This window comes from Pogona vitticeps, chromosome 1, assembly GCF_051106095.1.
Source record: "Pogona vitticeps strain Pit_001003342236 chromosome 1, PviZW2.1, whole genome shotgun sequence".
In the NCBI taxonomy this organism is placed as follows: domain Eukaryota; kingdom Metazoa; phylum Chordata; class Lepidosauria; order Squamata; family Agamidae; genus Pogona; species Pogona vitticeps.
Window position 1 is genome coordinate 294,403,534 of NC_135783.1, and position 24,973 is coordinate 294,428,506.

General features: G+C 41.9%; 1 protein-coding gene across 48 annotated transcripts in view; it reads left to right on the top strand.

Annotated features, from left to right (window-relative positions):
- The window catches only part of GPHN (gephyrin), a 454,199-nt gene that overhangs the window by 274,898 nt on the left and 154,328 nt on the right, over window positions 1-24,973 (top strand). For all 48 annotated transcript variants that reach the window (XM_072986103.2, XM_078390238.1, XM_078390313.1 and 45 more), the window contains one exon: window positions 1,516-1,650. In XM_072986103.2, coding sequence (XP_072842204.2) covers window positions 1,516-1,650 — 135 coding nt within the window. The remainder of the gene's footprint in view (window positions 1-1,515; window positions 1,651-24,973) is intronic.

Genomic DNA, 24,973 nt, shown 5'->3' on the forward strand with positions numbered 1-24,973 from the left:
GGAAGGGCAGTCCTACTTCAGTAGCTTCCCTCATGAATGTCCATTCTCACAGTAGTTGGGAGACTGGTTATATGATGAGAATCCTGCTGAGTGTAGCACTAATGCAATTTCCCTTCTGTTCCATGTTTAAGCAATAGAACGCTAGTGAAAGTATCCATGCAAAATGGAACAAACTCAGTATGGAAGAAAGTGTTCAAAAAGATTTCAGATGTTCTTGAGGAATTTTTCCAAAACTAACACATCAGAGACTTACTTTCTAGAGCAAAATCTTAAGTTAGGTTAACCCTTGTTTCCTTTCTTCTATGGGCCCTTATAAATAGTCTGAAGAGGATTCAGTAATCTTATTCATTGAACACTTCTCCCCAGCAGAATAGTGATAGTGAAGACAAAAATATCCAGAAGAGTAGAAACAACAATGAATTTATTACACTTTAGACTGCATCCTAGTGGATGTTATTAGCATTTCTGTTTAAGAATGTCTTAAATTTACACTCACTACATTTTGACCCAACTCCGGGAGGCAGTGGAAGACAGGAGGGTCTGGTGTGCTCTGGTCCATGGGGTCACGAAGAGTCGGACACGACTTAATGACTATACAACAACACATTTTAGACTCTGAAGTTTCATAGATAGTTTTAGAATTATAAATTATGACAAAACATTTCTAATTATTACACCACTATGTATTTTACAGTAAAAGAAAGATTAGTTACCATACTTGTTGATTTAGAACTGATAGAGCCAGACATTAAGTTCATTTTGTAGTGACATATGTCAGCTCATAATCTTCTCAGACTGAACCTGTGACATTAAGATGAAATTCTCCTTATTTCATGTATAAGCCTTTATATTTTCTTAATTGGTTTATTTTAAAATATGTATAAACAACCATCTTTCTTACAATAGGCTTCTGAGTCTTCAGTAAATACACAAACCTAAATACAAATGAACCCTTCTTTAGGAAAGTGATTGTTAAATATATATGCCCTGCAAGCCCTAGATATTGGTGCTGCTTGGCTGTTCCAACTGCTGGTCTGTACGTTTTCATGGTGACAATGGGAAAGAATGCAAGATTCAAGCAACATCATAAGTATTTTTCAGGCAGGGGTCACCTCACTCATATAGCTGAACAGTCTTCAACTTTTTAGTGTTTCTAGTGGCAAGAGAAGATTGAAGATTGTGTAAAAGGGCTTTGCTCTTGTTCCTGCTTCCACTGTTTCCTGCTATACCATGCAGTTATAGTAGGCTTGTTGCCAGGGTGTCTGAAGGACTTTTTAAAAACCGGTTTCATCTCTGAGCTCACTCTTTGAGGCTCTTCCATTTGCCTACTCTGCTTGCCAGCTAGACAACTAGGATCCAGAGACCAGCACCCTTTTCTGCTGATATCTAGGGACAGATTGAAGAATAAAGGGAAAACAGTTTTAGGTTGTTTTGTTTATAAGTATTTTGATATTGAGTATGTTATAACTCAGTATGATTTTTAGACAGAGTAATACAATATGTATTCTTGATTAGATTCCAGATTCCATCATTTCTCGCGGTGTTCAGGTGCTTCCACGAGACACAGCTTCACTTAGTACTACCCCTTCAGAATCCCCTCGTGCCCAGGCCACCTCTCGCCTCTCTACTGCTTCCTGCCCAACACCAAAAGTAAGTACAATATCTGGCCATTGACAGGTGGAATACCTAATTTTTCTGACTGATGCCTTCTGCATGTTGCTCACATGCAAGGTGATAATATTGAGAGTAGCAACTTTCTAATATATGTCTTGCTCTGTAAGAAATATGTGATACAAAAAAGGCAAGAAAGATAATACTGTATATGTGATTAGTGCTGTTCTGTTGAATCTAGTGTTGTTGTATTTGCCAGTCAATATACTGATATTTCATAATATCTGAAAATGCTTCTCTGTTCTCTGTTACAATACCAGCCGTGAGTATTTAAATCCTTTGCAGTGCATTAGTTATACAGGAAAGTAGATATGACTCTGCCCTCAAATAACAGAACAAGAATAATAAATAGTCTGTAGAAACATCTGGGGCTTTTCTAAGCCATGGCACTTCTCTGCCTCAGTCCTATATTAAGATGTTTAAAATACTTCCAAGCCAAACAGTTTTGCCTTAAGTTGGATACTTGCTGCCTCCTCTTTGGAAACTCTAAATTATATAGAAAGAAAGTTTTAATGCCAACCTTTAAGACTATTAGTCAATAGTGTAGAAATAATTTTATATTGCTTGTACTTATGGAGGTGATCCAATATGTTTGGTATAATACCCAGTGTACTAATATATTTGTGACAAAGCTGAGCAGGTAGAAAGACCAGTAGAATACCATGATTTATTTTAGAACTTGAGTTTTTCATCTGTATTCAGCTGGTTCTTTTCATATCACAAACCTTTCTTTCCAGCATAATGAGTGTTGCTGTGTTTTAATAGAGAAAACTGTAAACAAAAGTGTTCTCTGTTATCTATTTGGTCATGTTTCTCTGAGAGTGTTCTGCTTTATAACATAATTACAAGTGTCTGGTGTTCATTTTTTTTTTTGCTCTGTTTCACTCATTTTCTCTCACCAAGTCATATTAACTTATACCCTGCCTTCGACAAATCTTTATCTAAATGTTTGGCATTTGTCATGAGTTATATGCCTTGACAGAGCAGAGGTATTGCTGGTTGGCATAAATTAATTTACATACAGAAGGTTGACAAAACCTTTAATTATATTTTTTGGCCAGAATCGTGTTGAATCCATGAATCCAGAAATTATGTGAGGAAGGGTGATAGCACAAACAATCCACCATCTTTTGGCAGCCACTTAGTCCATCCCACAACGCCTGATAGGACCAGTTTTGCTATAACGCATGGCCGGTTGTGCCATGGACAGTGACAACCACTTATGTAATTACACTTATATGATTAGTTTTTGCCAAAGTATTTTGGTCTTAAAAGTTAAATTATATTATAACTTCCTTCTGTCTTTTGGATTGTCGTTAATGAATCAACATACTTCAAGATACTATTATTGAAAGAAAGCCTGGAAGTTTTTCAAATCTGAGTGGAAAATATCAGTAAAAACTATAGGCTCAGTTCTGGAAGTCTGTGCCTTAATTTCTCTGTGTAGAAAAAAGGATCATGGTAATAAAAGGTGCACTTTATAGAAAACCAAAGAAATGCATTGAAATTTTATATTGATATATGCTTTACCTTTACCTTTTTTATATGTTACTTGCAAAAACAAGTATGCCATAAGTGTGTACAACTAAACAAAAAGAACATTTTGATGTTTTACAAGCTAGTCTATGTGATTTGAAATGTATGTTTTACTAAGGTATCTTCATGGAATTATGCAAAGAAGGTAAAAGAGAAGATGGGATCATGGAAGCCCATAGTTGCCTTGTATGAGTATTATTTCTTATTATATGAGAAAGAGTATTTCAGAATTGATCAACATAATTGGTTTCACACATTTTATACCTTGTAAATGATTTAAATGATTTACAATTACTTGATGAAACAGAGACGCCCAGTGTCTTTTCCCCAATCCTGTATTATACTAAATCAGATCTAGCTAGCTAAGTACTGTGTATTACAGCCTAGGGCAGCCCTCTATTTTTTCTGGCGAAAGTGTTTCCTACTGAAGTCTGATCAAAAACTTGGGAGAGGAGGATATAGAAAGCAGAAGGAAGTCATGCGGAGACATTGGCAGCCCTGGTAAGACAGATGAGGTCATGGTTCTTCATGAGTTTTCTTGACACAAGATCTGGAGTGTGAAATCTCATGAGACTGTTAGGTCTCACAAGATCTCCAACAGCTGTTCCTATGTAAGGGCCATTTATCACTTCCTGAATAGACAGGCTGGACTTTCTACATGCAAACCACCATTTTTGAAACTCCCTATTTCTTTATGCCCTTGAATTCTCACATATCAACTTGTTTCAAAGGTCCCTAGAACTTTATACATTTCTGGTGATCTATTCATCTACATATCGACCAAGTTCTAAAACTTTATGAGTGTTATAAGTGCAGTCTCAATAGCTTGCTAGGTTCAACAGTTGGGAAGTTAATTGAGTAGCCATCAAATGTACTGTGATGGTTTATATCTCTTTGTGGCTTGGGAATGGGAGACTGAATATGCAGGTGGAATTTAGGATTTTATGCAAGAAGAGCCATGGATCAAGATTTCAGATGGGAAAATGAAGAGAAATTCAGACTAAGGTGAATGAATCATTATTTTCCCATGTACCTTCTGGTAGTTCTCTGAATAGCCAGCCACATGTACTTGTATACTAAGTTGGCGAAGTCTATCATTTGCAATGTCTCAATTCACTACTGGCTCATAAAAGGTATTTCAGTGAGCAATTAAAAATTCACAATCACGATTATTCATAGATCTTGAAAAAATGCTTTCCAAATCTTTACTGAATAATGGATTCTTCTGACAAGGTTGGGATAAGTTTTTAATTCCTTCAAAAGTTCTAGAGGCTTATAGGTATTATTGTTAAATACATTATTTATTCTTATCTGTATTTATACCTGGACTTGGTTACTCCCTGAGAAATACTTAAATACCACCTTGTTTACCAATGCTGTACCAATGTCATTCTCAAAGGTTTATATGTTATAGACTGGAATATTCTATGAAAGTAGTGCTGGAGTGCTAGAATGTATCTTCAGCTAAACTTTAAGTGAATAGTTCTGAGATTCTTTTAATTCTTGTGTTCATTTAAACAGTATCATGACAGAATGTCAGAAGGAAAATTCTTACATTGCAAAGATCTGAAGCTTTTTCTTTTTGCACTGTTCAGAGAAAATGTGTTCATAAAAGGTTCTTTTATTTGGCAGGAATACTGCTGAATTAATGTAATAGCTCCTTTTCTCATAACTGTCCTGATCTGCGATGAGTGTTCAGTTAAAATCACTACGAAGGATTTGCAAACAGGAATAAAAATTTGGAAAGCAAATATATAAATTGCTTATGGAATTAGACTGTACAGTTGTATAATTTTGTTATATTAGCCTTCCTTCAAAATCAAACATTCGAGGAACCTATTTGATATTTTGTGTCAGACTGTATTATAATAGCCACTTTTTTAGTAAAACCACTTGGTCAATAAGTTGTTATTTAGTTGTTAAGTCGTGTCCGACTCTTCGTGACCCCATGAATCAGAGCACGCCAGGCCCTCCTGTCTCCCGGAGGTTGGTCAAATTCATGTTGGTCGCTTCATTGACACTGTCCAAGCATCTCATCCTCTATCGTCCCCTTTTCCTCTTGCCCTCACACTTTCCCAACATCAGGGTCTTTCTTCTCCAGAGAGTCTTCTTTTCTCATGAGATGGCCAAAGTATTGGAGCCTCAGCTTCAGGATCTGTCCTTCCAGTGAGCACTCAAGGTTGATTTCTTTCAGAACTGATAGGTTTGTTCTCCTTGCAGTACAGGGGGTTCTCAGGAGTCTCCTCCAGCACCACAATTCAACATCATCAATTCTTTGGCGGCCAGCCTTCTTTATAGTCCAGCTCTCACTTCCATACATCGCTACTGGAAAAACCATAGCTTTGACTATGTGGACCTTTGTCGGCAAGGTGATGTCTCTGCTTTTTAAGATTCTGTCTAGGTTATGAAGCCTCCTAGTCTGACCTTTTACTATGTAATCAAAATTTAGTGTTTGTAGGTATGGATCTGGCAGGTAGAATTCCCAGAACAGAAAATTAGGGAATTTGGAATCCAGAAAATAATGAATGGGCACAGGTTTGTCATCACTTTCCTCCCAAGAAGTAGGCATCTTTTAATCGTCACTGCTGTCACCATCTGCAGTGATCCTGGAGCCAAAGAAGGTAAAATCTGTCACTGCCTCCATATCCTCCCCTTCTATTCGCCATGAGGTGATGGACCAGTGGCCATGATCTTAATTTTTTTGATGTTGAGCTTCAGGTCATTTTTTGTGCTCTCCACTTTCATGCTCATTAAGAGGTTCTTTGATTCCTCCTCACTTTCTGCCATCAGAGTGGTATCGTCTACATATCTGAGGTCTGTTGATATTTCTTCCGGCAATCTTAATTCAGGCTTGGGTATCTTCCAGTCGAACCTTTCGCGTGATGTATTCTGCATATAAGTTAAATAAGTGGGGAGACAATATACAGCATTGTCATCCTCCTTTCCCAATTTTGAACCAATCAGTTGTTCCATATTGTGTTCTAATTCTTGCTTCCTGTCCCACATATAGATTTCTTGGGAAACAGCCACTCGCATTTCCTTAAGAACTTTCCATAGTTTGCTGTGGTCCACACCGTCAAAGGCTTTTGCCTAGTCAACGAAGCAGAAGTGGGTGCTTTTCTGGAACTCTCTGGCTTTCTCCATAACCCAGCACATGTTAGCAATTTGGTCTCTAGTTCCTCTGCCCCTTCGAAATCCAGCTTCTGGGAGTTCTCAGTCCACATACTGCTGAAGCCTACCTTGTAGGATTTTGAGCATAACCTTGCTAGCGTGTGAAATAAGTGCAATTGTACAGTAGTTGGAGCATTCTTTGGCACTGCCCTTCTTTGGGATTGGGATGTAGACTGACCTTTTCCAATCCTCTGGCCACCGCTGAGTTTTCCAAACTTGCTGGGACATTGAGTGTAGCACGTTAACAGCGTTGTCTTTTAAGATTTTAAATAGTTCCACTGGAATGCCATCACCTCCACTGGCCTTGTTGTTAGCCATGCTTTCTAATATCTTAAAAAAAAAAATTGAACAGATCTCTGGTTTTCCCCTATTATTTTTCTCTATATCAGTGTTTGTTTAAGAAGGCCCTCTTGTTTCTCCTTGCTATTCTTTGGAAATCTGCATTCTATTTTCTGTAACTTTCCCTATATCCCTTGCATTTTGTTTCCCTTCTCTTCTCTGCTATTTGTAAGGCCTCATTGGACAGCCACTTTGCTTTCTTGCCTTTCCTTTTCTTTGGGATGGTTTTTGTTGCTGCCTTCTGTACAACTTTACGAGCCTCCATCCATAGTTCGTCAGTCACTCTGTCCACCAAATCTAGTTCCTTAAATCTGTTCTTCACTTCCAATGTGTTTTCAGAAGGGATTTGGTTTAGATTCTACTTGACTAGCCCCGTGGTTTTTCCTATTTTCTTCAGTTTAAGCTTGAGTTTTGCTATAAGAAGCTGATGATCAGAGCCACAATCAGCTACAGGTCTTGTTTTTGTTGACTGTGTAGAGCTTCTCCATCTTTGGCTGCAGAGAATATAATCAATCTGATTTTGGTATTGCCCATCTGGTGATGTCCATGTGTAGAGTCACCTCTTGTGTTGTTGGGAAAGTGTATTTGTGATGACCAGTTTGTTCTCTTGACAAAACTCTACAGTCCACCCTTGACTTACGAACTGAGCGTCCTTTCGGCTTTGGCCCAACCACCATTAGCTCTGGAGCTACTTGTTCTTGTCCTCCATTTTTCCTCAGTAGCATGTTGGATGCCTTCCGACCTGAGGGGCTCATCTTCCAGTGTCATATCTTTTAGCCTTGTGTTTCTCTTCATGGCGTTTTCTTGGCAACAATAGTGGAGTGGCTTGCCAGTTCCTGCTCCAGATGGATCGCGTTTAGTCTGAACTCTCCACTATGCCCTGTCCGTCTTGGGCGTCCCTGCACGGCATAGCCCATAGCTTCTATGATTTACTCAAGCCCGTTCGCCACAACAAGGCAGTAATCCGTGACGGGGTAGTAAATAAGTATCAGGGTGCAAAAACTGCAATATATGTGAATCCACAGACAACCACTCAAGGACCCATAGAGGCAAGCAACCTCTGCTTTAATAAAGCCATAATCCTTTCTAGCAGTTTGGCATTGCATAATTTATTTTGGTGAAATTTTCCCCCTCAACTTAAAAAGGTTGTTTCAGAGGACATTTCCCTGTTAATTTTTATTTGTCAGTGTAGTTTTTTACATGCAGTAGGATTTAGACCATAAATACTAGTTTAAGAGGCAGAGATTAAGAACCATCCCTACTGATTGTCCCTAGGTACAGAATCATGTGGAGTAATATCAGTGTGAACTTGACTGTAAATGTGTATAACCAACAGTAGAAGGCAGTGATTTTCAGTGTCGTAGCATTTTTCCCCCTAGTAACCATGAGTGGAAAATGTGCTGCTATGTGCTAGCTGTTTCTCTGTATAGCTCAGTTGACACTTGTGTATCGCCTTTCAATTGCACTGTCAAGGGTTGATTTGGAAGAACTGTCTAGTCAAAAATAAAGTAGACAACTTGTCATGAATAAACTGTTAATACATTGACATCACTTTGACCTGTACAGTAGACTATTTGCATTTGCAGGCCATGACTGCAAGATTCACTTCTTAATAACTGGAATCTAAAATAAAATTGCATATAGCATAATAAATAAATAGCAGTTGGAATTGAAGACAGAAAATGCTTTCTAGCAAGCCCTTTTAATAAACACCTTAATGGGTTAAGAATTCTCATTGAAGCTTTTGGTTTTCTATTCTGTTTACACCCCTTAAAGTCAATATAGCTGCACTTCAGTAAGATTAGAAAAAAGAGAATGGAGTATAATACTCACTATTAATAAGCCTCTTTCTTCTTTGTTAAATATTTGCACTATGGCTTACTTATGTAGCCAAAGGCTATATCTAATTCTCATTTCAGGGAATATAATGGAGAATTTAATTTGCAGAAGATTAAATTTTTCAGTTTGTTGCTATCCAACTTTAGGTACAAAATGAGAACTAAGTTTGAGAAAGATAATGATTAAGTAGGTCAAAGATATTTTTAAAAGTAGATTCTCTCTATATCACATTTTCTTGCCGTATGTTCCTCCTTCTGCATTAAACAATGTGATTTTTATGCAGGACTGCTTATTGAGAAGAGTTTTCATTGTTTCTGATTCTATAACTTGGTAACAAAATTAACTGGGCTGAACCATAGAAAGTACAGATTGTGAGGGAAGGAATTTCTTTCTGTTTATTTCTCCAGGGAAAAATTATTTTGCTATAAGGAAGAAAGAATAGAGGCAAGAATATTAAACCAGATGATGATGTCTGAAGTATAGTATATGGGAATAAAAAGAGGTGGCTCTTTTATTCATAAACCGCACATACATACCGTATTTTTTGCACCATAAGACGCACTTTTTCCCCTCCAAAATGTGGGTGGGGAAGTCAGTGCGTCTAATGGTGTGAATGCAGCAATTTCGTCACTGCTGGCCCCGTGGGGGGGAGCATCGCAAGGGTCCGGGTGAGCCTTCCAGGACCCTTGCGAGGCTCCCCCACCCCCCCCACGGGGCCAGCACCGGCGAAATCGCCAGCTTCCAGGTGGGGGGAACGTCGCAAGGGTCCTGGAAGCTCACTCAGATCCTTGCGATGCTCCTCCCACCCACGCACGGGCCAGCACTGGCAAAATCGCCAGGTTCTGGGAGTGTTTTGAGGCTTCCCAAGCCTCAAAACACTCCCAGAAGCCAGCGATTTTACCCCCCCTGGCCCCATGGGGGGTGGGGGAGCGTGGCAAGGGTCCAAGGGAGCCTCCCATGACCCTTGCCACCTTCCCCCCACGCCCCCACGGGGCCAGCCCTGGCGAAATTGCCAGGTTCTGGGAGTGTTTGGAAGCTTGATAAGCCTCCAAACACTCTCAGAAGCTGGCGATTTTAACCCCCCCGGCTCCGTGGGGGGAGGGTGGCAAGGGTCCAAGGGAGCCTCCCTTGGACCCTTGCCACCCTCCCCCCACCCCCCCACAGGACCAGCCCTGGCGAAATCGCCAGGTTCTGGGAGTGTTTGGAAGCTTGGTAAGCCTCCAAACACTCAGAAGCTGGCGATTTTAACCCCCCGGCTCCGTGGGGGGAGGGTGGCAAGGGTCCAAGGGAGCCTCCCCAGGACCCTTGCCAGGCTCCCCCCACCCCCCCCCCCACGGGGACAGCGGGGGCAAAATCGGGAGCTTTGCCCGCTCTGTCACCCGGGGGAGGCAGGGTGAGTCTCCAAAGGGTCCTAGGGTGTGTTCTAGGACCCTTTGGAGACTCACCCTGCCTCTCCCGGGGGCCAGAAGGGGCAAAATCGCCACCTTCTGGGGCTCTTTTGAGGCTTGGGAAGCCTCAGAAGAGCCCCAGAAGGTGGCGATTTCATCCCCTTCTGGCCCCCGGGAGAGGCAGGGTGAGTCTCCAAAGGGTCCTGGAACACACCCTAGGACTCTTTGGAGACTGACCCTGCCTCCCCTGGGGGCCAGAGGGGATGAAATCGCCACCTTTGGGGGCTCTTCTGAGTCTTGGGAAACTTCAGAAGAGCCCCAGAAGGTGGCGATTTCACCCCCTCTGGCCCCCGAGGGAGGCAGGGGGAGGCTCCAAAGGGTCCTGGAACACACCCTAGGACCCTAGGACCCTAGGGTGTGTTCCATAAGATGGACCTCTCCATAAGGCTCACCAAATTTTAGGAGAAGAAAGCAGATAAATTTTTTCCTGTGTACTTCTCCTAAAAATTTGGTGCGTCTTAAGGAAAGGTGCGTCTTATGGAGCGAAAAATACGGGTAAATCTTGAGGAATCAGCCTGTTATTTTGGGATATCAACTAAATTTATTCATACTGAATATGAAGAATTTCTGAAGGCCTGACTAGAAGAATTCAAGGAATGGGAACTGTACATACCTGCAGTTACACTAGCCATTTCAAGGTTTTAGTTTTTACATCAATTGCTAGTCCTTACCCTGGGCTCAGAACCATGGTTCCACTGACAGTGAGTGGAAGCAAGCTAGAGTTTTATTAAGGTTCTGCCCCATATCATCATCATTTTCCATAAGAAGGCATCAAACAAATGCAATTGCTCTAATGCCTGGCTTGTCCTCTAGTGTGGCAGAATAACTCAACTTCTCACAATCAAGCTTTTTTCATAAAAGCACCAAATTAATACAATATGGCAAAATACATAGTGATCATTTTCAGATATTGAAACATATGATAAAGCATATTTATTTATTTATTTATTTATTTATTTATTTATTTATTTATTTATTTATACCCCACCTTTCTAGTCATTTCGACCACTCTAGGCGGCTACTCATGCATTCTATCTGAACACTTGAGCATGATATAACACATAATTACCACTATCCTGTTGTAATTTCCATTGAGTGGAAAGTCCTAAAGATTGTATCACTTGTGCAAGTATTGCCATTGTAAATGGTGATCTCCATGAATAAAACCTGTCCAGTGTTTTTCAGCAGTGCAATCCCACATTACTACAGTGGTGGCAAGGGGGCTTTCTAAGCAGAAATTTAGCAAGATTACTGACAAATACCTGTCATAACACAAGTTGATATGAAAATAGCTCACAAACTCATTTAAATGCTGTGACAGTTCTGAACAATCATACAGTTATTTATTTATTTATTTTGACATTTTGGACATACTATGTGTGTTTGCATGCAGACATCTGATGAAGTAGCAGTCAAGATGGTCTACAGGATACTCTCTTCTAATCACTACCATTCACACTTTTTGAAAAACAGCCCTGACAATTACATAGTATTTTGGTGGAAAATATTTAACTGATATATATAAAGTTCTCCAGAATTGTGAACCAAGCAAGGGAATATGCCTGAAGCTGACTTGGTTTGCAAGATCTGAGCAGAGCTGTTAATGATAGGACATTTTGGAGGTTATTACGTCATATAGTCACCACGCATCTGAAGTGCTTGATGACACAACATATGCGGAGTTGTTTTTTTCTTAATACCAGACAATTGTATAATGCCAACATGGGTGGAATGGGGACTATGACAAGGTACACGCACCAAAGCTCTGCTAACATCAAGTAAGACTATCCCCAGCCAGAAAACAAACAAACAAACCCAGTAATATCACAGTTTAAATGAATGAGCTTTTGTATATTTGTTTTCTATTACAGTATTTTTAAATACAATGGAACCTCTACTTATGAATTTAATCCGTTTTGGAACGGTGACCGTAAGTTGAAACGTTCGTAAGTAGAAGCACCATTTCCCATAGGAATGCATTGAAAACCAATTAATCCGTTCCAGCCGAAGAAAAATTGCCAAAAATAAAAAATAAAAAGAGCACAGCAAGCCCAGTCGGAAGGTGCTCCATTGCTGAGGTTTTAAGAAAAAAACTCAAAAAAAAACCCACTAGAGCCACCTCTGTTGCTGAGGTGTAAGAAGGGAAAAAAATCCTCCAGAGCCCTGCAGACACACACACACACTGACTCCGAAGCAGAGCCACTAACAACACAGCACAGAAACACCAAAACCAACCCAGAACAGTTTTTTAAAGGAGAAAACAGGAACTCACCTCCCTGCAGACACACACACAAGCTCACTCCAGAGCAGGAGGCTCTCCCACGCCTCCATCTGTGACAAACCCTATAACCACCAAAAGAGCTACAGCACAAAGCAGCAGCCTCGGCACCACCTACAGTTAGAAAGTTGAATTGCCTGCCTTTTTCCCTGCCTTTTTTCTGTTCGTATCTTGAAGCTCCATTTGCAAGTAGAAGCAAAATTTTGCGAACGGAGCTGTTTGTAAGTTGGATTGTTCGTAGGTAGGGACGTTCGTAAGTAGAGGTTCCACTATATACTGTACTTCTCTGTACAGTGGTGCCTCGCATTATGATGTTAATTCGTTCCAGCGAAATCGCTGTAGAACGAAAACATCGTAAAGTGAAAATTAAAAAGCAATTGAAACACATTAAAACCTGGCCAATGCATTCCAATCAGCTAAGAACTCACCCTCCAGCAAAGATCCTCCATGGGGCGGCCATTTTCGGGTGCCTGTGCAGTGAAAAATGGCTCCTAAACACAGCAGGGAGCCATTTTGAGCACCCGTCGGCCATTTTGAAAACCCAAAACAGGGAACCGATCATCGCGCAGCGAAATTCCCCCATTCAAAACGTCGTTTTGCAATCGCAAAAACCTATTCGTAATGCGGATTTGTCATTAAATGGAGCACCCGTCTTGCAAGGCACCACTGTACTTCTTTTCCCTGGCCAAATAGGAACTTTGAGTTTCAAGGAAAGGCAATGGGGGAGGGAAATACTCTGTATTGGCAGCCTTTTGTTCGAGGAGTTGGGAGAGAAAACAGCCATCAGGCGTGGAGTTTAAGACTTCCATTTCTGACTTGAGCTTGCAGTCTGCATTTTTGAACCCATCTTTAAGAAACAAACTTGCCATGAACATCTTCCATGACTTTTGGGACATGAGGGAAATATTATTATAAAATAATTTTAAATAAATCATTCTGAAATATTTTAAAGGAATTTTCATGTATAGCAAAGAAATTTGGGAAGTATGACACAGAGTGGTTTGCTAGATTTCTATGGAAGAAATAATATTGGATATAATCTTTTTTATGTTTAGGCATAATAAATATTGGATATTTCAGTCCAATTAAATACAGTCCAATTAAAAGCACATATTCACAAACGTAATCTTAGCCAATTATAAGTTCATATTTATGATGTTTTTTAGCTTTTCTTTTACAATGAAAAATCATTTTCTATTTTTAATTATTTTATTGGATAATCTCATTTGTGTTTAGTGTCACATTTCAGGAACATCATACAATAACACACTCCTTTTCTTCTTAATATTTGACAGCTTTATAAGATGCTCAGAGTATACCTATTTTTCGTGTTCAGTACTAGTGGTGGACTGCACATCTGATTACAAGTACCAGCCATATGAATACCATAATAATGAATAAGAGTTGGTGAACCAACTAATTTGTAAAATTGATTTAAGTGTGATTAATTTAAATTTCTAATCAATTTCTAATTCTTTTCTGATTAATTTCTGAAAATATATGGTATGACTCATTACTGCTCCTGAGTTATGCAAATATACATTCTCCTTTGTTTTCTGCTTGCTTAAGTCACCGTTAAATGAAGTATTATCTAAAATGTAATTACTTTTAGGAAAAAACAAAGCTATGGCACTATTTCTGTGGAGTTTTGAAACTGAAAGTATATTAACATACCGTAATACACAAAATACTATATTCTTTAATGACAAAAATACACTTACCAGTTGTATTACATAAACATGTTTCTTCTCTTTGAGAAGTGAATAACAACCTCAAATGAAGGAAACTTGAAACTTTCTACTGTTTATTGCTGCCCTCAGGCAAGCACACTTGAATTATTTCCCACATTGAATTATTCATCTCTTCAGTTGAAATTACTTCTTGACAGTTTCTAAAACTGGCATATGTCCATGTGTGTTTGAGATGTTTGAATCATTGCTAGCTTTCAAATTTTTGCAGTTTTTGTTAAAATCAATAATAATAATAATGTCTCTCTGTCTTATGGTGTCACTGTTTACACATTAATAGAGATCATTCTCTGATCGCGGGTCTTGTAGTCTTAAAAAATTAACTGAGCAAGTAACAAAATAGCAATACAACCAGCCACATTCTGTCTTTGCTGCAATATGAGTATTTAATTTTCAAAGTAATACAACTCACTTTAGTAGAAGGCATGTGCAGTTTACATAAGTTAGTTGGAAGTTACTTCACAGCATTGCAAATGATTCATTGTCATGACTAGGAGGAGGATTTCTATGACATGTCATATTTTTTCTGCAACCTGCATTTGAGCTTATGGGTGGTTTGAACATGTTTATGAGTAATCTAGTGAGAAAAGCCATATTATCATAAACATGTTTGAACTTGCTTATGGGTTCAAATGTAGGTTGCAGAGAAAAATTTGAAATATCATAGAAATCCTCCCCTGAGTCATGAATATGGCATAATGGGCAGCTGAGAAATATTCCTTTACACAGTTTGAGTGTCAGGGCCAAGAAATTTCCCTGCTTCGTATAGACCCAGTTTGGATGTTCATGATTTAGTAATTTGAATAAGCAATAACTATGAATGACTCACCCACAGGTACAGCCCTTTCACACAAACCACAATGAAACAAGGAAGCAAAGTTTTTTGGTTTTCCGAGCAAGATGTAAGTGGAAGGCTAGTGTGTATATTGTATGATTGTCTGAAAACAGCAACATTGGCCAAAATCTTGTTGCTCACCACAGTAAATTATAGTAGAGTTGATACAATGGGGATTCGATAATTCACTCCCTCCATAAATTCCATTGAGCCAACTCAATAATTCAGATGAGCCTACTCTAACTGTATCTTACTTTTAGTATCATAAGTCAGAATTCAAGTAGGCCCATTTGAATCAATGGAACTTAAGAAGTTAATTCACTAACTCCTCATTGACTCTAGTGTGGTTTACTGTGCTAGTCAACATTAGCCATTGTGTATTCTGTGCTTAGATTTTTTGTTTGTTTTTCTCAGCAAGTTATCTTAGGCTAAACCTGAACACTTTCTATAATGTAAGGGCCAATTTTCGGTCTCTGGAGTCATCCAAGCAATCACAATATATGTTGGGGAAAGGGGAAAACAAAACAAATAGAGATATTAAACTGTAGGGAGACCTTGCAACATATTTAAAAGTTTGAAGGGTTGCTATTAGAGATTTGCTGGAGTATATTCTATTTCACTCCTTAATGTATGGGGTCAGTATGCTTGGTAATTTTTTGAAATGGCACTGACTGTCTTTGGACAGGAATGAGAACATTTTACATCCATCTTGCACAGGTATTATTGTATGCATGATCTGCCACTAAAAGCCTCAGTAGGATTGGTATTAGTTGTTCATTGTTGTTTGGGACCATTTAACAACCAGTTTTATTCTGGACTTTCTAATTACTCTTACAAATCACATGCTTTTTAAAAAAAGACATACAAAGGCTATTGTCCTTTCAGAATAACTTGGATCCTTTTTCGTGGCCTCTGTGAATGCACACATATGGTTATTGTCTGCGCCTGCACTGACTCTCTTGGAAGGTTCTAGAGCTAAAAGTAACAATTTTATGGTGTGATTCTACACGAGGTATATGCTCCTCCCACCCACCATCTTCCCCAGTTCCTTTTTTCCACCGAGCTGAACGGTTCTCAGGAAAGATTGAGCGCTTCGCTATTTGCCTTTTGGCTATTTTTCTAGGCTCCTTTGAGCTTTTGTTTGTTTATCTTTACTTTAAATTACCTACTTAGTGATCCTCCGTGTCTTTTGTTTGCCTAATCGGCTTCCCGCTGTCTTTTTATTCCCTTCCCTTTCCCCTCCCCACCAGTTCATTGCTTATGGCTTCTCCGTCTCCTTTTAGAAGGTGTACGACCTGTGCGAATAAAATCGCACTTTCGGACGGGCATAGCCAGTGTCTTTTTTGTTTGGGTGAGGAACATCCTACCCATTTGTGTCCTGCTTGTAAAAATTTAACCAAGCTGGCACTAAAACAGAGGCTCCAAAGACTTCGGTCTTACCTTTGGCAAACAGCCATGGATCCTCCTACTTCGTCTTCGGAAGCGGCTAGATCTCCTGCCCTTTCACCCGATAGGCTTCCAACGGGCCAGTCTACCTCTGATTCTACCTCTGTGCTACCAGCTAAGGATACTGTTGAGAAAGCAAAATCGTCTGGTAAGCAGAAGTTGCAAGCTCGAAGAAAAAGCCCAAACCTGCCCCTAAGAGGCCTAGAAAGGACAGAGTTCCCCGGGTGGAGCCCCCTCAGCCTTCTCTGCCTTCCCCCATCCTCGAGGAATCATCCAGAGAAGACCCTGACTTGGCCTCCGATGGAGATGAAGCCCATGATGTTGTGGGCCCACCCCCGATGCCGCCCCAAACCCTGAGCATTGGCTTAAACGCGGCTGCGCCACAGTCCAGCCCGGCCTCAGCCCATTCAGACCCTGACTCAGGGCAGGCAGCTGAAAGCTCGGCATCCAATCTGGAGGTTCCCCCTTCACCTCCACAGAAGAGAAAGGAGAAACTAAAGCACCTCTCCCCACCGAGGTCCGTACCATCATAAGGCGATTTTTGCCCTTTTCCAATGGTACCATACCATTTTGACCCCTTCATCTGGCAGACCCTGTACGAAAGGTACCAGCCTGAACAGGGTAAACAGCCCCGAATGACACTAGAACTTCCCCATGCCGTCCCTTTCGTGGACTCGAATCGCCTTTGTGTGACCACTTTGGCCCCAATGGCTTCAGCCCCTCCTGTATGCCCTCCGGCTCCATCTAAGCCAATGCCTCTAACTCGAATGCGAGACAGAGCTCATGAAGCCGTACCCCTACGTCCCGCACCACCAGTGCCGGACCTGATGCCATCTCAAGGCCCCTTTGAAGGCATGCCGATCCAACGACGCCAAGCTCCCCTGACAGAGGGCTTTGGTCCATCAGACTACCCTTCATCTCCGGGCTTCCCTGCATCTTCGGAGGCACAACACTCTGAGCCTGAGCTTCCCCCTCCAGTCCCAGATACGAGGGGCAGCCATGCTTCGTCCTCCTCAGATGACTTCTCCTCCTATTCTATGCTTGTTTTCCAAATGGCACAAGCCCTGAATCTCGACACCGAACAGCCCTCGTCCGCGGATGCCGACCTGGTGTTCGATGACATCAACCAGGAGCGTCCCGTTCCATTGAGTCTCCCCTTTAACAAGTCCATCCTTCAGCTTATTAAGGATACTTGGGGAAGACCTCCTTCTACTATGCAGATTTCTCGCTGCACCGATGGCCTCTATAGGACCCACGGTGTCGATGCCAAATTCCTTAATAAACATCCAGTGCCTAACTCTGTTATCGTTGAATCCAGTCAGGCCCGAACCCAGACTAGGTCCAAGCCTACTCTTGCCAACAAAGACGGCAGAAAAGTTGACACAATGGCAAAATGAATTTACTCTCTGCAAACCTTTTTGCTCAGGAATATCAGCTACCAGGCAACTATGGGCGCCTTTCAGCGTCATCTTTGGAATCAAGTCCTTCCTCTAATTGACTCATCTCCTGAACCCATGAGATCTGATCTCATCAACATCCATTCGCAAGCCATTTTTCTTGCCAAATATCAGAGGATTGCGGCATGACACTCTGCTGAGGCCGCTTCTAAAACTTTGGTTACCTCCATCTCTATTCGACGCCATGCCTGGCTCAAATCCTCCACGATCTCTGATGACACCAAGTCCAGAATCGAGGATTTACCCTTTGATGGTGCCGGACTGTTCAATTCCACAACCGATGATAGCATGGAGGACTTTCATAAGAAGCGCAAAACCGCGCGCTCCTCTTCTGCTCAACCTTCTACCTCTTACCCACGGCCCTTCTACCACTCGGGCCAGTTTCATCCCAAACAATACCAGAATCAACAGTTCCAGCCTTATAGACAGTATCGTCCTCACCAAACTGACAGGTCCTTACCTGCACCTCAGTCTCTGATGGCATCGTAGGCCTCAAAGCTTACCTCGGCAGCGTCAATCCTTTCATAAAGGACAACGAAAGGGTAAACGATATTGACAACTACCTATGCCTGCCTTTTCTGACATTCCTCTTTACCCACTGAACTGTACCAGGCTGGCCCCATTTCTCCACCGTTGGCAATCCATCACCTCAGGTAAATGGGTTCTATCCATCATAGCATCTGGCTACCTCATAGAATTCTCTGTTTATCTGTTACACCCCCTACTCCTCTGCTCTGCAGGATGAGGTTACCAAACTTCTCCAAAAGCATGCCATTTTTCCAGTCCCTACTTCGGACTCCCTCAACAATTTCTACTCAAAATACTTTACTGTTCCTAAAAAAGATGGAGGCCTCCACCCCATCCTTGATCTCACTCACCTCAACCATTTCATATCTCCCCGCAAGTTCCATATGCTTACACTGGACTCTATTATCCCTTTGCTTTCGCAGGGAGACTGGTTCATAATTATCGACCTGCAGGACGTCTATTTCCATATATCCATTCATCTGGACCATCAGAAATTCCTCCGGTTTCATTTCAGCAGCACTGCTTTCCAATTCTGTGCCCTCCCGTTCGGGCTCTCCACCGCCCCCGGACTTTTACCAAGTGCATGGCACCAGTGGCTGCCTTCCTCCGGCTACAGGGAGTAAACATTTATCCCTACATCGACGACTGGTTAATAGTGGCGACATCGTACCACGACGCCATAAAAGCATGAGACACAACGCTCCATACACTGCACAGTCTCGGCCTCAAGATCAGCCTCGAGAAGTCGCACTTGATTCCAAAGCAGACAGCCAAGTTCATAGGCATGGAAATAGACTCCCTCCGTGCAAGAGCTTTCCTGCCTCCAGACAGGATCAGGAAAATCCAAAAGGCGGTCTGCCTTTTCCAAACACATCATTTCAACGCATCACGCCCAACACATCCTGGGGCTCATGGCATCGATGACAGCTGTCGTCCAACACGCCAGACTCAAAATGAGATCCCTGCAGGCATGGTTCCTTTCCCTGTTCAATCCTGAAACAGATCTCCCTTCCACTCTACTGCAGGTGACACCAGAACTAGCCTCCCAGCTCGACTGGTGGACTCGCCCCGACAACCTCCTCATCGGCAGGCTTTTCTCGCCTCTCAGACCTTCCATACAGGTCACAACTGACGCCAGCCCCACGGGGTAGGGCGCACACTGCCTTCAACACACAGTCCACGGACTCTGGTCAAATCAAGAACTGCCACTTCACATAAACCACCTAGAACTGTTGGCAATCATCAAAGCATTCCATGCCTTTCTTCCCCTCATCCGAGGTCAGGTAGTGCAGTTGGCAACAGACAACACCACTGCACTCTTTTATGTCAACAAGCAAGGAGGTACCCATTCCCCTTCTCTGCTCTACCCAGCTGTCGACCTCTGGGAGTGGTGCTATTCCCATCATGTTTTGCCTGTTGCCATCCACATTTCCACCAACGACAACACCCTGGCAGATCAGCTCAGTCGACTACCGATGAGAACACACGAATGGACTCTGAACAATGTCATATTCCAGCGGCTGTGCCAGCGATGGGGCATGCCCTCAATAGACTTCTTTGCAGCCGATGCCAACAAGAAATGTCCCCGGTTCTGCTCCAGAGCGGGACGGGACAGCAACTCTCTGGGAGACGCATTCCTGATGGACTGGTCCCAAGATCTTCTTTACGTATTTCCCCCTCTGCCTCTGCTCCAGAGGGTGATCATCCGTCTCCGACAGGACGGGGCCAACGCGATCCTGATAGCCCCATACTGGCCCTGCCAGCCATGGTTCACTCACCTGGTCTCGATGTCGTCGGACATGCTCCGCCTTCCTCTCCACCCAGATCTCCTCTCGCTTGACCACGGCCTCATTCTTCACCCAGACATCGCCTTTCTCAGTCTTGTGGCATGGAGGATACTCCCGACGTGATGCAGGTTCTTCTTCGAACCCGAAAACCTTCCACTACCCTTCTATATGAAAATAAATGGAAGTCTTTATTAAAGTATACTCAGGACAATAACTTATCTGCTATACCTGTCTCTTTGAAGACTCTGCTCGCTTACCTCCTGCATCTCTTCAGTTTCGGCCTTTCCCAGTCCACATTAAAGGTCTATCTTTCAGCCATTATGGCTCACCAGCCGGATGATTCTCCCTCCTCTAAGTTGTTTTCTCACCCAACTGTCAAGAAGTTCCTCAAAGGGCTCAACAACATTCGCCCTCACCCCCCAGTGGTCGCTGCAGCTGGTTCTTAATGCCCTGATGCAGCTTCTGTTTGAGCCCATGGCGTCCATTGACCTCACATTCCTCACTCTTAAATCAGCCTTCCTTGTTGCAATCACATCAGCCAAACGAGCTAGTGAGCTCGCTGCTCTTCGAGCCAGTCCTCCCTTTATCCAGTTTCACCCCGATAAAGTGACTCTTTACTTTGATGTTTCCTTTCTCCCGAAGGTGGTCTCCGATTTCCACCTCAACCAACCCATCATATTACCCTGCTTCTTCAAGTCTCCTTCATCGCCCCTAGAACATATGCTCAATAATCTCGATGTCAGACATGCCCTGGCTTTCTACGTCGAAAGGACAAAAACTTTTAGAAAGTCCAACAAACTTTTTCTGTGCTTTCATGGCCCAAACAAAGGGGCCCCAGCCTCCTCTCAATCCATTATCTCCCTTGCTTACAGCTTGTCGGGGAGATCCCCTCCAGAACATCTGACAGCTCAGTCCACCAGGGCGCTGTCCACCTCTACTGCCTTTCAATGACAATAACAGAACAATAGTGTCTGGACCAAGTGAATTAATCATACTTTGTCTAGACCAAGTGAATTAATCATACTGTGCTTTGCTTTGTTCAGGTCTTACCTGGAATGCTGTGTCTAATTGTGGGTACCACAGTTTCAGAAGGATGTTTTTAAAAAGCTAAGAAGTATTCTAAGGAGGGCAGTAAAGAGTCTGGAAACCAGGCCCTACAAGGATCAAGTTGAAGGAGTTGGCCTGGAGAAGAGAAGACTGAAAGGTTATGATAGGTATTTTCAGATATTTGAAGAGCAGTCACAAAGAAAATGGAATATTTTTGTTTTCTGTAACTCCGTAGGGCAAGGTCCAAACAATGGATTCAAATTACAAAAAAAGTAGATTGCATTTAAATATTAGGGGAAATGACCTGTCAGTAAGAGCTGTTTGACAGTGGGATGGATTACCACAGAAGATGGTAGATTCTTTTATTAAGATTTCTGAAAAGAGAGGGACAGCCATCTGTAAGGGATGCTTTAGCTATGGATTTCCTGCATCAGGGAGGGGTTGGATTCAGGGATGCTAGGGAGCTCTTCCAGCTCTGTAGTTCTATGATTCTACCTAACTATCAAACAACTGATCTAAAAATACTTATTGAAAGATGATACAGTATATTCATGTATGCAATTTCCTTTCCCTTTCCTCACAGAATCAGTTCATAGTTCCCAGGTATGTAGGGTATCTTTGGAAATTCAGATTCTTAATTTCTGTACCAAATGCCTGTTCTATATTTCTGTAACTACAGGATCTTAGTCCCCCGCCTCCCGTTCATTGTAAACACCACGAGTTGTCTTCTAATAATATTTGGGCTTATGTGTCGGCAAGTGAAATAATAGCACTCATGTTTGCAATACTGTACATTATCTTCTGCAGTGGCAAAGTAGGTCTTCAGCAACACGGGACTTTCTGTTCCATCAAAATCATAGGAAGAAAATGCTTTCTATTATCGATCAACTCATTTTAATTCTTTCAGGACTAAATGAGGTTTTTGAAAGGGCAGATCTGCATTCCTTTTCTAGTACTAAGCCCTTTACTGACACCTGCAGGTGAAATGGTGCTGGGCTGTATTCTGCTTTTTTCAGACAACTCAAACCTCTTAAATGTAACTTCCCAGGGTAGATATATTGTGTAGCTAAAAGTAGTTGCCTAAATACAGCAAAAGCAAATAAAATGAGATCCTAACTACCTATTATTTTTAAGGACAAGGGAAGGATACTATCTGTTAAAGAAAGATGGCAGACAGGGAGGGTAGTTTTAAAGATTGAGTGAGCCCAAAAGAGTGTACTGAGAGAATCAAAGCACACCTAAGATGTAACACGTAGGAATTAACATATTAACATTACAATTGTTACTTTTTTTGTACTTAGGCCAGAAAACCTCTCTTTTGCTTGTTGTTTGTGCTCTCCCACTCTCAGAATTTTGCCGGGGGAACTCCAAGTGAATCGTGGAGATAGAGGAATACTTGAAATATGAAAATCCCATCACTAATTAACAACTTTTAGCTTAACACTAACTATAAAAAGCTTTGATTAAAAGTGCAGTCTTGGTTTGAACTTCTGTTAGAGCTAAGGATGTTGAATCTCTTATTTTCTTCATCATGGTCTTTGTATCGCACATTTAGATTTGTCCAGCAGATGTGCAAATATTCAGAGTCTTCTACAGCTAAAATAAGAACTAAAATACTTGGGCGGGAGCTCCGTAAATGTTGAGCTGGGGATAGAAACACTGGGCTCCTTGCCTTGCCCTCAGTTCCATTACATCCACAGCATGGGTTGCACCTCAGTTAGGTTCTTCTCTTTGATTAGCTTCCTTTTCAAAAATCTTGATTCTGGATTTTAGCTTTTAACCTTCAGCTTCCTTTAGGGACCTTCACTCAGCTTAACTTTGGGTTTGGATCAACCTTGGACCTGGCCCTTCATAATATGACCTCAAAGACTTTGTTTTAGACATGTACTTAGTGTCGCAGTAAAATTATATTTTAATTGTATTTTAATTGTCTTAATTTTTTATTGTATTTTAATTGGTGTAAGCTGCCCAGAGACCTTTGGGTAGTGTGGGTGGCATGTAAGTTAAAATAAATAAATAAATAAATAAATAAATAAATAAATAAATAAATAAATAAATAAATAAATAAATAAATAAATAAATAAATAAATAAATAAATAAATAAATAAATAACGCTTCACACCCTATGCCTCTGACACTGGCATTGCTGACCTCCATCTCAGGCGATGTCCACCAGCACCGTCTCAATGTTAAGGCTGCATCAGGTGTCTAGACACTAGATGCTTTTTTGAGTCCTCCATGGCCTTTCACACCTTGCGCACCTTCACCTTTCATTTCACAATGCCCCACAGATGCTCTATAGGGTTTAGGTCCGGAGACATGCTTGGCCAGTGCATCACCTTTACCCTCAGCTTCTTTAGCAAGGCAGTGGTCGTTTTGGAGGTGTGTTTGGGGGTCATCATGTTGGAATACTGCCCTGTGGCCCAGTCTCCGAAGGGAGGGGATCATGCTCTGCTTCAGTATGTCACAGTACATGTTGGCATTCATGGTTCCCTCAAAGGATTGTACTGTACCTCCCCAGTGCTGGCAGCACTCATGCAGCCCCAGACCATGACACTCCCACCAACATACTCCTCATCTGGTTGCCGCCACACACTCTTGACACCATCTGAACCAAAGAAGTTTATCTTGGTTTCATCGGACCACAGGACATGGTTCAAGAAATCCATGTCCTTAGCCTGCTTGTCTGCAGCAAACCATATGCGGCCTTTCTTGTGTATCATCTTTAGAAGAGGCTTCCTTCTGGGACAATGGCCCTGGAGACCAATTTGATGCAGTGTGCGGTGTATGGTCTGAGCAATGACAGGCTGACCCTCCACCCCTTCAACCTCTGCAACAATGCTGGCAGCACTCATACGCCTGTGTCCCAAAGCCAGCCTCTGGATATGACACTGAACACGGGCACACAACTTTGGTCGACCATGGTGAGGATTGTTCTGAGTGGAACCTGTCCAAGGACTATACCTCGTATGTTCAGCTCATACGAATTTATTTATTTATTTATTTTATTTATTTTATTTATATCCTGCCTATCTAGTCGATAGACCACTCTAGGCGGCTTACAACATGGGATAGCACTATAAAAACAACAAATTTACATAATAGAAAACTTTCAACCATTGGGTTAAAACATTAGGAAAGAAAAGAGAAGGGGATCAGGAATTAACTAGGAGGAATGACGAAAGTACTTCACCTCGACACTGAACAACCACCCCAGCAAGTACAGGATCTGGTGTTTCATGACTTAGACCAAGATAAGACCCATCCACCTAGTTGCGCCTAATACCGGCATTTCTACAGCTCGTCAAAGAATCTTGGGAAAAGCCACCATCTTCTTTACAATCTTCACACAGAGTGGAACATCATTACAAGTTACATGGCACAGATACCATGTTTCTGCTCAAACATCTGGCTCCTAACTTGATAGTGGTTGAATCCACTCAATATAGATCACGCAATAAATCCTCTGTGAGCCCATCAAACAGGGAGGGGCATAAAATTGATGCTCTTGGGAGGAAGTTATACTCCCTTACATCTCTTCTTATACGAATTTCTGTATTCGGAAGGCAGCCATGGATGCTTATCAATGGCAGCTATGGGATAAAGTACTACCAGCCTTACAGACAACACCTGAAACCATCAAACCAGAGCTAATGAATATGTATACGGAGGCAATAACCCTTGCTAAACAGCAGAGAGTGGCTGCCAGACACACTGCAAATACAGCGTCTAAGGCAATGTCCACATCCATAGCCATCAGATGACATGCCTGGTTCCGATCATCTAATATTCTCGATGATACTTAAGCCAGGATAGAGGATCTTTCGTTTGACTCGGCAGGCC